The following is a 15450-nucleotide window of genomic DNA, read 5'->3' on the forward strand; positions in this document are numbered from 1 at the left end:
TCTCTAGAGATTATATTGAGATTAACAATAACACAGTGATGCTTACACTGAGATTAATAATGATATAATGATGATTATATGGAGATTAATACTGACTGATAAAAGAATAAAAGGTTGGAAAATATTAAGAAATTGAAAGAAGTCCAGGACCTGGATTTATAAAATGACTATATTGAGATAAACAAATATGAGAAGAACTATGTTACAGATATTTAGAAATGAAATAGGGATTGAAGTTAAAATATATGGAAAATAGATTATATTAAAAGAAATATAGCAATGGATATAATGAATTTTTTTAATTCATTTTTAATTCATCTTAATTTTTTATTAAGATGTTAAAAGATACTACTTGAGGAAGTTGATGGTCATAATAACTAGGATATAGTTTAAATACCTCTAACAATTGTTATAATTTGAATATTTTTAATAATATAACTACAAAAGTAAAAGATGATTACACTGGGAGTAACAGTGAGAAAAATAAAGATAATTATACTGGGATTAACAGTAAATAAGATAATTACATTGAGATTAACTGAGAAAAATAAAGATGATTACAATGGGATTAACAGTGGAATAAATATGATTGCAGTGGGATTAACAGTGGAATAAAGATGATTACACTGGGATTATCAGTGAGAAAAATAAAGATGATTACACTGGGATTAACAGTGAATAAAGATGATGACATTGAGATTAACAATGAGAAAGATAAAGATGATTACACTGGGATTAACAGTGGGAAAAATAAAGATGATTTCGCTGGGATTAACAGTGAATAAAGATGTACTTTGTATATTGGGATCAACAGTGGAAGGATAAAAGAAAAGATCAAATTAGAAAATTGATAGCTATAATAATTGGGATATTGTTTAAATATGTATAACAAGTGTGATAATTTCAACATTTCTTACCTAAGTGAAAGAAAAGAAAATTGAAACAATGTATGATTATGATTTATAAAAGTTTATAAAAAAATTTTGCAAAAAAAAGAAGAAGAAGAAGAAGAAGAAGAAGTTGTGGGTGCTTCATCACTGGAGGTTATCCTCACATGGAGACTGTGATTCTCCCATTAACCTGGTTCTTGGCACCAAAATTTCTTCCAAGAGGAAGTACCAAATGTCAGCCAGAGTCAGACACCCTGCAACATTATTTGGTCTTAAATTTGAAAAAGGGATTTATATGACTATGCCAATCACCAGCTTCAGCTCCCGACTTTTCTGTGTCCAAGAAGAAAAGAACACCGATCACAAGTGTGGATAAATGAATCATACATTTATTTAATTATTCACATATTTTATCTTTGATTATTACATTGGATTTTAATTTCACTAGTCTTGAACTTTGTAGTTTTAACTCTTTCATTAATAAATCACCTTAATTATCAAACAGATGCAAAAGAAGCATACAAACCCTGTAATAAGTTCAATGAATAATTAAATGTTATAAGCCTATGAAACCAATTCACAATCAGTTCCCCACTTTTATCATTAGATGCTCATTAGTGTTTAGATCTGGTCTCAGGATGATAATGTAGCACTTGGGGAAGAAGATGAAGCCTAGAAGCCCAGCACTGGAGGCCAAGATGGAGAAGATCTGCACGACCACCATGAACTTTCCTTTAGTGCTCAGGTAGGTGGGCAGGAAGGAGACCCAGACGCTGCAGAAAACCAGCATACTGAAGGTGATCAGCTTGGCCTCATTGAAGGCTCCAGGCAGGTTCCTGGCCAGGAAAGCTACAGTGAAGCAAATGATAGCTAGGAAACACATATAGCCAAGGACAAGATAAAACATGGTGACAGAGCCTTCATTGCACCGAAGGATGATCTCTCCTGGCTGGGTGTGCAAGTCAGAGTCTGGGAATGGGGGAGAGATTCCAAGCCACGTGGCACAGATGATAATTTGTCCAGCAGAACAAGAAAGGATGATGGAGTTGGCCAAGCTCTTCCCCAACCATTTTCTCACCCTGTTCCCTGGTTTTGTGGCAAGGAAGGCCAATACTACTGTGATTGTTTTGGCCAACACAGAAGACACGGCTACTGAGAAGACAATGCTGAACACAGTTTGTTGGAGAAGGCAGGTGGGTCTTCTTGGTCGGCCAATGAAGAGAAATGAGGACAAAAAGCAAAGCAGGAGGGAGACCAGGAGGATGAAGGAGAGGTCCCGGTTGTTGGCTTTGACAATGGGAGTTTCTAGGTATTTAAGGAATATGATTAAAACAAGGCCTGTGGTTAGGAACAAGAGTAAGGCAAAAGAGACCAGGATGATGCCCAGATGTTCTTCATAGGACAGGAAGGTTATTCTTTTTGGGATACATTGGACTCCGTTCTCGGTTGGATATTGATCATATGGGCACTTTGTGCATTTTTCAGTATCTGAGAAAACAAAAAGTAATATTTCTTTTATATCTGTTTTCACCTTTCAAGAAAGATCTTCTTTGGATTTCAGATGATACTGACCAAGCATGGCAGGTGCCAATATTCAAAATACAAATGGGGACTGCTTGATAATACTAACAGTGACTGTGGGAACATCCCACAAACTTTATACAATATCATATTGCAACGAAATGCCCTCTCAGAAGGTTCCCTGGATCCCGGCATTAGATACAGCATCTTGAGGGCATTGTTGCCCAATGGCTAAACAGTCTAGATATCCAGCCATAGGTTTAGACACTCTGGTAACTGTTCATACGTAATTTAATTTTATTTATAATTGTACCCATCATTTCTATTATGCATTGTTGAAATAATTCACCATTCTGCTGTTTTATATTTTGATACACATTTTTATATCCTGTTTCTGCTAATTTTATGTAATAATGCTGTCCTCTTTTACAACATACAAAATAAATATAATTGATTAGCGTATTTTTTGGACTATAAGACGCACCGGAGTATAAGACACACCTTAGTTTTTGGGGAGGAAAATAAGAAAAAAGCTGATTGGCGGGTGGATCACCCTCCCAGAATACCTCCAATCAGCTGTTCCCAGAGGTCAACTTTAGCAACAGGTTCGTTGGTTGTGAACTTTGTGCCTTGCTTTTTTTTCAACTTTTGAAACCCCTGTTTCAGAGGCCTTTTTTTCAGCCTCTCGAATAGAGGTTTGAGAGCCTTTTTTCAGCGGGGCTACATTCAGTGTATAAAATGCACCGAAATTTTCACCCTTTTTTAGGGGAGGGAAGGTGCATCTTATACTCTGAAAAGTACGGTGTCAGTTCCAGTGTGCTGTCGGCATGGAGCTGCCATTCGTGGGGGGAGGAAAGCACAAACCTCGTTTCAGCCCAGCATCTGCTTCGTCTAGCCTCCCAGGAACTGACAGGATTGACGGGAGGGAATAGCTGGGGGATGACATCATCATGGCCAACTGGAAATAGCAAGGGGATTAACTGTTTAGATGCTGGTTGCAAGTATTCAAGTGGATTAGCTGCTTAGATGCTGGTTCTAAATACTCAACTGAATTAACTGTTTAAATGCTGGTTGTAAATACTCAGGAATTAAGCATAATCCAACTTCCTGGTCACATGGGAGGGAGCAGCGCATGTGATTGGTTGGGTGTTGATAACTAATGGATAAATGGTGGTGGGAAACACAGGGCAGTAGCCCTACCAAGAATTTCATCTGTGATTGTCAGTGAGTGCAAAGAAGTGATTAAACTAAGGTAGCAGCCATCTAGGTTTGTCTCCTTTTATTTATTTTCTTCTGTTTGGAACCTGACAGATGGTAGTTGGTTTTCTTTTCTCCCTGCTTTCTGTTAGATCTTATTCCTTTTAATCCCAATAGTGGAAGTAACGCTTTTTCCCCCCTTGTAGAACCACAACTCTATTCTCTTTTTGTTGCTGTTGTAACTGTTGGTATTTCATAACTTCAACTTCCAATTTCATAAGAAAATTGGAAAGATAAAAAGAAAAGAGAAGTCCAACAGTAGCAATCCAACAAAGAAAATTATGATGGTGGTTATGCTGAACCTGGAAATGTTAAACTGGGCTATAAACAATATTTGTCTTTTACCTCTTAATCCGTAATATGAAAAATTAAAGCACCAAAAATAAAAAAGGCAGCTTTTACCCCTAATAATGGTAAATTTAATTTATGTTCCTTCTTTTACACAGATGACCTCTCCCACTTCTTTAGGGCAAGTCTTCTGTGTGTATTTGTTGTGGCCCGCCAGCGGATCTGGCAGCAGATTCGGACAGTGAGGAGGTTGAGGAGGAACATGGGCCAGTCCTGGAGTCTGGGGAAGGCTCTGACGAGTGCTCTGCATCAGAGGCAGAGATGGAGTCAGGGCCGTCTGACAGTTGTCAGCTGCCTTCAAAGTCGGACATCAGTGGAGCAGAAGAACAGCCGGAGCCTGTTCCCAGTGTGAGCATGCACAGAGTTGCCAGGAGAAGGGAACAGCTACGGAACAAGAGTCGACTCAGGATTAAAGCCACAGATGGATGGTGAATGGCTCCTCCCATAGGGAATAAAGAGGAGCAAAAGGGGATTTATCGAGGGTAGATATATGAAGGACAATGTAAGGCAAGTAATAGACTTATTGGAATATCTTGAGAGGAATAAACAGGTACCTGCAGTGCTGGTCTTTTTGGATGCGGAAAAGGACTTTGATAGAGTGGATTGGAATTTTCTATTAAAGACTTTAAAAAAGATGGATTTTGGGGACCAATTTATACAGGCGGTCTCAGCAATTTACCAAGAACAAAAGGCACAGATTATTATTAATGGAAGTTTGACAACAGAGTTTAAAATTGAAAAAGGAACAAGACAGGGATGTCCGTTATCCCCATTGCTATTTATTCTAACACTAGAAGTCTTGTTAAACACAATACGGGACTCTAATATCTTGAAAGCTATAATGATAAGGCAAGAGGAATACAGAATAAAGGCATTTGCAGATGATCTGGTCGTTACCCTAGCTCAGCCAATGGAATCAATAATCCAGATGAAGGACATTATACAAGACTATGGCAAAGTTTCAGGATTTAGATTGAATCAAAAAAAAACTAAGATGATTGTTAAAAATATGACACAAGATCGTAAACACGAGCTTGAAAGGAGGGCAGGTTTTGAGATTGTACCAAAGGTAAAATATCTAGGAGTTCAGGTTGCAGAATCAAACATGAAATTGTTTCAAAATAATTATGAGGTGTTGTGGCGAGAGGTGCAGAAAGATATGGAGACTTGGAAAAAACTGCAGCTGTCTCTACTTGGAAGAATAGCAGTAGTTAAGATGAACATTTTGCCAAGATTTCTTTTTCTGTTTCAAATGATTCCGGTGCTTAAAAGTGATAAACAACTGAAAGTCTGGCAAACTGGAGTGAATAAGTTTGTCTGGAACGAGAAAAAACCGAGAGTGAAATTGAAAATTATGCAGGATGTTCCAGAAAGGGGAGGTCTTAAACTTCCAAACCTACAGTTATATTATGAAGCAGCAGCTTTGACCTTAGCAAGTGATTGGTTTGGAAGGAAAAAGACTGGAATACTGAATATTGAAAGTTTTGATCTTGAATTTGGATGGCATGCTTACTTATTTTATGAAAACAAAGTGGATAAAGTATTTAAAAGCCATATACTTAGAGACTCTTTGATGAGAGTTTGGAAGAAGCACCGACTCAAATGGGATTATAAAATACCGCTATGGCTGGATCTTGGTCATATTATGTGGAATACAAATATAATGTCACTCGGGGGGGGGGGGTTATACAAAGAGGTTCTTTTTACAGATGCGGGCAGATGGCAGTTGAGGACATTACAGACACTGCTGGATGAAGGGATTAACTTAATTTGGTTACAATATAATCAATTACAATTGAGATGGAAAGAGAACCAAAAAACTGGTATTATGTTGCATGAGGAAGAATTGGTTAGACACATAAAAGAGAAAGGTCCAATGCATATTAAAAGGCTTTATAATGTTTTGTTAGAAAGGGATTCAGAAACTGAATTGGTTAAAGATTGTATGATTAAGTGGGCACAAAACTTTGAGGAACCAGTGATGTTGGAAACATGGGAAAAAATTTGGGTTCAGAATGTTAAATTCACACAGTCGCAGAATTTGAGGGAAAATTTCTATAAAATGTTTTATAGATGGCATTTAGACCCCAAAAAATTGTCATGTATGTACCCTAATGTTCAGCCAAAATGTTGGAGATGTGATTGTTTAGATGCTACATATTATCATGTTTGGTGGACTTGTAGGAAAGTTAAGGCTTTTTGGATAAAAATTTGGTGGGTCATGCAGAATGTTTTGAAGAAAAAAATTCATTTTTCTCCACAATTGTTTTTATTGGGTATAGTTATGGGTTTTACTTTGGGTGAAACAAAGTTGATATTGTACATGATAACAGCTGCGAGACTGTTGATAGGTAAATACTGGAAGAATGAAGCTTTGCCCACGATCGAGGAATGGACTTTGAAGATGGCCAGTTTTGCAGAGATGGCAAAGATTTCAGCATATTTAAAAGACTGTTCACAAGAGACTTATGAATGGGAATGGAAAAAGTGGATAGATTATGTTCAGAACAAATATCAAACTAGGAAGTATCAAATAGCTTTTATTTGAAAATGTTATATTAAGATAAAAAATTTTTAATGTAATGAAGATGAAAAACTATAAGTGGGAAGGAGGGGTTCAAGTTTTATACAAGTTTTATATAAAGGAGGGGTTTTTTTATTTTTTTTAACCTGATATGAGTATATTGTGCGGAAGTCCGGGGGGAGGGGAGGGTTAGGGTGGGTTAGGGAGGCTGGGAAGTTTGGGGTGGGTTGAGGTGGGGGGAAAAAAGGGTGAAAATGTAATTGTAAAACTTTTGCAATAAAAAAAAAAGAGGAGCAAAAGGGGAGGGGAGTTTGCAGGAAACAATTAGTTCAATTCATTAGAGTGGAGATCTGTTCCTGACGTCTTGCCAAGTATTGTCTGCTATAGAGTGGTGTTTGGAAGATATCGGCCTGGAAGCTCTCCAAGCCTGATAAAGGTCTGAAGTTGTGAAATATCTTGAAAGACTGTTGGCCAGGACTTTGCTGGAGAAGAATTCACTTTAAACTAAATAAAAGGGATGAGGAGTTGGCTTCGTGCTTTTGGGAAGCCTAGGTCAACATGGGAGGACAGTTCAAACTGACAAGAAAAGAGAAATTTCCTCTGATGCAAGTGATCTTGCACAATCCAGCGTGTCCTTCTATCTCATCCTACCTCATCCCTCAAGATCTTTTTCTTATCCCTCCCATTATGGAAGAAATTGGGCACCTTAAAAATTAAGAACCACAAAATTATCAACCTTCGATGTGTCTTTTTTAAAATGCACATTGATCAAAATGCTCTAGATGAATCTAGCACCCTTTCCTCTGGTGTGACCCACCTTCCTGAGAGGAGATAGTCCCTTCTGGACAAGGAACACAGTCATAGCAGCAAACTGGCTCTCCTTCTCGAGCCCGCTTGAAAAATCCAGGATGACAATTTTCCACACATCTGGACTGAGGCAGAGACTAAGGAAAAAATAAGGAATGCCAAACGAAGCTTGTTAGAAATAACCATCATTGAAAAATGGAGGTAGACATGAATATTAGTCAAGTAGTTGCTTAGGTAAGTTGTTCGCTTAGGTAAATAAGAAATTTTTAACTAACTCTCAATGTTGCAGGGGATCTAACTACCAGCAGATTCTTCACTTAGTTCAGTGATAGCTAACCGTTTTGCCATCACATGCCAAAACCGAGAGGGGGGCTCTGGGAGGTTCTGCGTGCACGTGCCTGCACCCATAATTCTATGCGCCCTGCCCCCATGCATGTGTGCACAACCCCCCCGCACTCCCCCGCCTTTGGCACGATGGGTCTGGTAGGCCCATTTTTTACTCTCCCCAGGCTCCAGAGCCTTTCTAGGAGCCTGGGGAGGGCAAAAATGGCCTCCCCCACCCCCTGGAGGAACTCGAGGGGCCAGAGACAGCCGTTTGCTGACTTCCGGTGGTCCCAGAAGGCCCAAAAATCAGCTGGAGGAGCTGAGCTCGCGTACCCACTGATATGGGCCCACCACCATAGGTTCGCTATCACGGACTTAGTTCCTCCCTTTTGCTTCTAGAATATCACATTGTAATACAGGATACTTCTATTTAATAAATTCTGGAGAGAAACAATTGAGAAAAGATTTAAGCAGGAAGGGAAAATTAGTGGTTCTTCCATATGGTTATATTAGCATGCATTCCTCCTTTCTTCATCTATCCATGAGTTTAAAGTATGATGCTTTAGTCATATTAAAGTTTAGAATGAAATTTATTCTGAAAGCTTTGTGAATTTTTTATTTTACTAGATTTATTGAAACAGAATAAAAATGTGATGAAGAAACTTCTGGCCAATGGGATCTGGGAAGGTTTCTTCTAGACCACGTGTATCATTGTATCATCATTCTTCTTGTGCCATAATCATCATCGGACATTGGCCAACATGATCACCAACATCTGATGACGGATATGGCACAAGAAGAAGAAGACATATATCAATGCAAACCCACCCCCATTTGTAAGTGGACCAGGACAACCTTGCATTTAAGATATAAAGGAAAACATTGTTACAAATTAGGGTTGGATTTGTTTTAGTTTAGTTTAGTTTTATTTGATTTGTATACTGCCCTACTCCCAGAGGACTCAGGGTGGTGAACAGCCACAGGATAAAAAACATAAATACAAAATTTAAAACTGAATAATATCGAATTAAACAATTTGGCCGAAGACAGATTTAAAACACCCCAATAAATTAAAAATGAATTAAAATTTACGTTTTAAAAAGGGAAAAAAGGGAAACAGTTAGGCCAGGCGAGCCTGATGGAAGAAAAAAGTCTTGAGAGCGCGGCGGAAGGAGCGCAGATCCGGGATCCTCCATATCTCCGGGGGGAGCTCATTCCAGATAGTAGGTGCCCGCACAGAGAAGGCTCTCCCCCTGAGGACCGCGAGTCAACATTGTTTGGCCGACGGCACCCGGAGGAGCCCCTCTCTATGAGAGCATACTGGCCAGTGGGAGGCTACTGGTGGCAGCAGGTGGTCCCATAAGTAACCAGGTCCTAAGCCATGGAGCGCTCTAAAGATGGTAACCAAGACCTTGAAGTGCACACGGAATACCACCGGGAGCCAGTGCAGCTCGCACACGAGAGGTATTACATGGGAAGGCAATGTTGCTCCCGTAACCACACGCGTGGCCACACTATGTGTCACTTGGAGCCTACGGGTGCACCTCAAGGGGAGCCCCATGTAGAGAGCATTGCAGTAGTAATGGTGCAGTGCAGTAGTAATGGTGCAGTGATTAGAAGGAAGAATTGCAGATTGACTCTGTCCACTGCCAGGAGTTTGATCCTCACTATCTCAAGGTTAACTCAGCTTTCCAGCTTTCTGAGATTGGTAAAATAAGGACGAGATTGTTGAGGACAATATGCTGACTCTCTAAATTGCTTAGAAAGGGCTGTAAACACTATGGAGCAGTATATAAGTCTAAGTGATATTGCTATTTATTTGTATATTTAGTTGCTAATTTTATATGGCCACCATGCTGGTGAACTAAGACTAAACCGACTGCCTAGGTTTTAGAACTGTAGAGAGATGAGATGGAGATGAGGTGCCCTTAAAAAGGGTAAGTCATTCATTTTTTGCTGCATCACATGGGACATGAGTAGGAGCCCTATGTCAGAAAGAGATGTTTCTAAGGCAGGGGTGTCAAACTCTATTTCATTGAGGGATGCATCAGTGTTGTGTTTGATCTTGGAGGACAAAAACAATGAGTGACATTGAGCTGGGCAGGGGGCATGACTAGCTCAATGTCACTCATTGAGGCTCCGTTTTCAGACATGATGGCCTCCTTCAGCTGTCTGCCAGAGAAAACAGAGCTCAGGGTGGCTGCCGCACGTGGCCCAACCTGACTCCGTTTTCTGCTGCAATGGCCAACAAAAATGGAGATTAGGGAGGCTGTGCATGGCCCACACGGGCTCCATTTGCGGCTACGACAACCTCCTGCAGCCCTTTGCCAGTGAAAAATGGAGCTCAGGAAGGCTGTGCGCTGAGCCAGTCCTTCACTGTTTCCAGGGTGGGCCCGTGTGACAGATGAAAGCACCCCATGGACCAGATCCAGACCCTGGGCCTTCAGTTTGATACCCCTGTTCTAAGGTCAAGTTAGGTATCCAAATAAAGTTCCTTTCTGTTGAAAAACCACCATTAGGTAACACCAACTGGAATGAAAATACAGAGCTACGTTGATTATTAGTTACATTTGGAGACTCCTTTTTCCCAGAGAGACTTAAGGTAGCTAATAATGAAAATAAACAACTGCATTCAAGGATGTTCCTTATAAGGTTATAGGCTAAAGACCCAATCTAAGTAACTCCCTCGCACACCCACACCAATTTGTCCCTCATTTCTACCAATATGAAGAAGGGTTTTTCTTGGGATCAAGTCATATTTCAGTGCTTCAGTTTTCTGGGTCAGGGCACATCAGAACCATCATTATGATATCATGTGAACTGAAAGCCTTGGACCTTCTCCTCAGGAGCAGAAGGCCTATTTGTCTGTCCCCATGGCATGAAAGACAAGTATGGAAATTCCTGACATATATGGTCTGTTTAAGAAGATAAGCTTGCCCAACCATGGCAAGCTAAATCTGAATTCCCAATGGTATCAACAGGAATTGCATCCAGTCTTGATTAGAGTTATCCTTGCCTCTTTCACTCCACCAGGAACATGGGTAGTGGCGAAAAGACTTGTATTCTATTTTGCTAATTTTAAGCAAGGAAACAAGACAAGTTGGTGCTATGAGCACCAAAATCCCCAGCACTTGATGTCCCCTTTCAGCAGTTTTATACAGATACTAGTTTGCACAGGGGACACAAAATAGCCATCATCACCCAGCATCCCAAGTTGGACATGACCGAATCAATCTAAAACCATGTTCCATATCACGACATCTAAAGGACATCTTGCCAATTATATTGTCGCCTCCTAAACCATTTTTTAAAAAAATTAGAAGGACTCTACTCCCCAAATTCAATTTTCACTGAAGCCTATTTGATGAATAGGCTTAGCTACTTGAAATGTGCCCTAAGACTTTGGAAAACAGAGAAAAGACACCAATATTTAATTCACCTTGTTGAGCAAATTTAGTTGTGAAATAGCATCTTGATCGATAGTAAGTCTCTGTCCTTCAAAAACCCCTAGTTGCTCTTTAATGGGATCCTCCCTGGAGACAACTATCAAGCTTACGATGTCCAGATCTGCTGCCACATCACCATTTTCGTCCAAGTATATTTTCATGTGGGAAAGATTGCAAAACTCATTCTTCTTCAAAAAGGAATGGAACTAGAACAAAAATATCCAGGAATGTTAAAAGCAGAAATATTAGTCTGGAATAGCCTTCAAAAGTTGTACGTGCTCCATCACTGGTGGCTTTCAAAAAGAGACTGGAAAACCATATGTCTGAAATGGTATAGAGTCTCCTGCTTGAGTCGGGGGTTGGACTCAAAGACCTCCAAGGTCCATTTCAACTCTATAATTCTATGTCCATGTCCACATCTCTGTCCAACTACACTTGATAAGAATATTTGTGGAAATGATCTCAAAATAATAGATTGCAAACCAAATGTGAGTTGGCCATGTGATGCTCATGGAAAGAAGGCAAATGTATCCATAAAAATCTTAGAAGTAAATGTGCAGGTCTGGAGAGAAATTGACTCAAATACAAAGTCCCCTTGCAGGCACCCCCTTTTCAGAAGACATTGTACAACTACTGCATCAGCTTTAGAGATGGGCAATGAAATCAAGGAAGAGATCAAAGGAACTGGTCTTAGCCTGGAGGAAAGGCAACAAGGAGAGGAGTCATGTTGGTCTATGGGGATGAAAATCAGAAGGAATCTGGGAGCACCTTTTACAATGGACAAAATCTCTTGGCTGGCTAAAGGAGAATACAGCACTCTTCCAATAGGTGTAAGATGTTACATGTCAGGTTCCAAGTAATGCATCCCTCACAAATCAAACTCCAGGGCATTTCCTTTCCCCAAAGGAAAAATAACAGATGTTTACTGTATTCCAGAGCAGGGGTGTCAAACTCGATTTCATGGAGGGCTTAATCAGGATTGTGTTTGACCTCGAGGGGCTGGGTGGATAATGGTGGGGTGGGCGTGGCCAGGGTGGGCATGGCCAGCTTGATGTAACTTGTGTTGGGGGCACCTGTGGTGGCCTGGGCAGGGCTGGGGGGAATCCAAATATGGAGGTGGCTGTAGGAGGCCATTGTGGCCGAAAATGAAACCCAGAAGTGCAGCCCTCCCAAGTTCCATTTTCATTGGTAGAGGTACCACGGGCTGGTCCTTCACTCTTTCCAGGGCAGCCTCACAGGCCAGATCTAAACAGCCCACAGGCCTTGAGTTTGACACCCCTGTCTCAGAGTGTTGGACATGGAAAAAATGAGCTCAGTCACAAGAGAAGAGATTCTGGCTGAATGAGATGAAAAACATCCTAAAAGGAGGAACAATTTTAGAGCTGATCTAGTGAACAGGAGAAGCTCAAGTTTCCTCTTCACTGATTGATTCAACGCAAAGATCCAACAGCCATTACTTAAAGAAGCTTTAACTGGAATTTCGGCAGGCAGGAGGGGTTGTACTAGATGGACTCAGGGACTCCTTCAAATTTATGAACATAAAATTCCAAAATGCTAATCGCAAATTCATAAGGACTGGAATTTATTTAAAAATAAATACATACTTTGTAAAATTAACACTGTCTTAATATTAAAATATATATGTCATGGTACCCGATTTTTGGAAAATTATCCAGAAGTGATTGGGTTGGTCAAACGTGTTGGTCTTTTGAAGCACAAAATGGTTGAAATGGTTCCCGTCCTACTTTTTATTCCTTCTACAAAGAAAATAAGTTTCATGGATTTTTGTCGGGACTCCATACCTGCCATGGCTTCAGCCTTTGAGTCCCCAGCCTCTCTTCTCCCTCTTTCCTTCTCCTCTTGAATATGGAGGAATAAGCAGCATTCAAGGCATGGGCCAGAGTATTCATCGTAGCATAAACATATCGGTTATACCGGTTCCACATCCTGTTCCTTTCCACTTTGGTGTTCAGTGGGGATGTCTGAGTGCATCTTGTCCGGCCTTTGACAGAAATGTTGTCTTTTGAAAAAGAACACCAAAAAGACTGATTTGTGAACTGTGGTTTCAGAAAGAAATCTGGTTCAAAGGAACCATCATTTGGCGTTTTTTTCCACTGAAAACTGTAGTTCCAAACACTATGGACATATTTGAGAAATGTGTGGCTTCCTATTTGCATTTTCCCATAGCCTGCATTTAGCCAGACTTTTCCTTCAATGGGTTCTGGCAAACCTTGAAGTGTTGAATGGAAAAGAAGAATTCTGTCTGAAAGCCAAAAATAGTCTGCGAAGTGAACAAAGACATTGACTTGTTTCCACCTGGAGATGGCATCCCTGAGGGCTGCTGTACGTGCAGGGGTTGATAAAAGTTGTGATATAACAATACAAATCCCATTCCTGACAAGCAGAGGTGTCAAAGTCCTCATGAAGTTCTCTCCATTCTCTGTGTCTGAAGCAAAGAGACCAATCAAAGACCATCCAAAATGGAGGAGCAGTTGGACAATTCCTGGGTAGAGAATCGCTAATTTGGGGACCATCTGGTAGCAAACAGGGAATTGTGTTTTATCATTCAGAGCTTCTGAAGCCATTGAACAGATCTGGGAAAAAATATGAAGAATGCTGTATTTCGGGGTCAGCTATTGGCTTTTAATAAATCCAACTCAACCAACTGATGACAATTTCTAAAAACCATAACTTTTCAGCTTGCTTTATTAACAAGTATTAATAAGGTTTATGGAGACAACAAACCTTGATTTCCCCTGACTGACATATTGTGTGATTACCCGCAGGGATGTTACTTTCCCTACCGGTTCACAAATATGAGCGCACATGCCACTTCAGCACATTTGCATGGCCTCAAAAACATGCCTAAATAGGACTTCATACGCAATTTCCACTACTGGTTCACCCAAAACAGTCCGAACCGGCTGAATGCCACCTCTGATTACACAGTTCATGACAAAGCAATTGTCAACAATGGATTATCTGTGCCTAAATCCCACTTATTTTTTGTTCTCCTTCATCTTTCCACTCTAAACTTTATTCAAGAGGAACAAGATATTGTTTTTAGCCATAATATCTATTAGACGAATCTATTATTTATTTGTGGAGAAGAACCTGCAAATTGGGATATTTCTTGAATCGTTCAACCAATGAAAAATCCTTTCCAGGAGCTTTGTTGCTCTTCAAGTCCTTTGTATTGAATTTGATCATGGACTGATTAGGGTAAAAATTTTTTGACATATTGATTAATATGCTTGTACTTTTTAAATGAATTGGATTAATTAATGGGAGTGGTCAGTGGAAGTCCACAAACATATACTGTATTTCCTATAAACTTTAGATAATATAAGCCATTGGGATTCGTTTCACAAACCTGAAATCATTGAAAATATTATTTTGGCTAAGCTGAAAACGAAAGCTTTCCATCTGTGCATCCTTTTCTACAGAAGACCCTTTGATTGGACACAAAGCCCCTTCCCACCTTCTCAAGTGTGCAGGAGAAGCCCTCAAAGCAATGGGGATGTTGTCATGAAATTATATGGCTACTTGGCAGCTACACACACACACACACACACGCACACACACACACACACACACACACACTATCAATCCCATCCCTAGACAACACACCTAGAGTGGCCATAGAGAAAAGCAGCTTTTGAATTCACATGACGTATTGGTAAGGTCTTACAAATCCTTAATAAAACCACACCTAGAACACTGCATCCAGTTTTGGTCACCATGTTACAAAAAGATGTTGAGACTTTGGAAAAAAGGAAAGAAATGCAGAGAAGAGCAACTCAGATGATTGAAGACCTGGAGACTAAAACTTATGAACGGTTGCATGACTTGGGTATGGCCAGGGCCGGATTTTCCTATAGGCTAACTAGGCTTCAGCCTAGGGCCTCAAGATCAAGAGGGGCCTACATTCAAATTGTTAGCAAAATTAAAATTACACTTTCACTATAGGTGAAAGGACCTCATAAGTGGAATAAGTGGAATAAATCCGGCCCTGGGTATGGCTAGTCTAGAGAAAAGGAGAAGTAGGGCTGACATGATAGCAGTGTTCCAGGATTTGAGAAGTTGCTACAAAGAAGATGGGTCCAACTTATTTTCCAAAACACCAGAAGGCAAGGCAAGAAACAATAGATAGAAACTAATCAAAGAGAGAATTTAGGAGAAACTTCTTAACAGTGAAAACAATTAACTGCTTTCAGAAGTTGTACATGCTTCTGGAAATCTTAAAAATCTCACTTTTTTAAAAAAAAAGAGACTGGACAGCCAGTCATCTGAAATGGTGTAGGGTCTCCTGCTTGAGCAGGGGATTGGATTA

The 15450-nt window shown here is 40.1% G+C and overlaps 1 protein-coding gene across 1 annotated transcript; it reads right to left on the minus strand.

The window, feature by feature from the left end:
• Positions 1-1512: 1512 nt before the first annotated feature.
• Positions 1513-13027, minus strand: LOC139309828 (vomeronasal type-2 receptor 26-like; the record flags this gene model as incomplete). The annotated part of the gene is made up of 3 exons (XM_070934031.1): positions 12920-13027; positions 7358-7484; positions 1513-2378 (listed from the first exon to the last, which is right to left on the minus strand). Coding segments are annotated over exons 1-3 (1101 nt in total), but the record flags the coding sequence as incomplete, so codon positions are not given.
• Between the last annotated feature and the right edge of the window lie 2423 nt (positions 13028-15450).

This window comes from Pituophis catenifer, unplaced genomic scaffold (assembly GCF_029215685.1).
Source record: "Pituophis catenifer annectens isolate HBS135680 unplaced genomic scaffold, rPitCat1.0.hap2 SCAF_2, whole genome shotgun sequence".
Lineage (NCBI taxonomy): Eukaryota > Metazoa > Chordata > Lepidosauria > Squamata > Colubridae > Pituophis > Pituophis catenifer.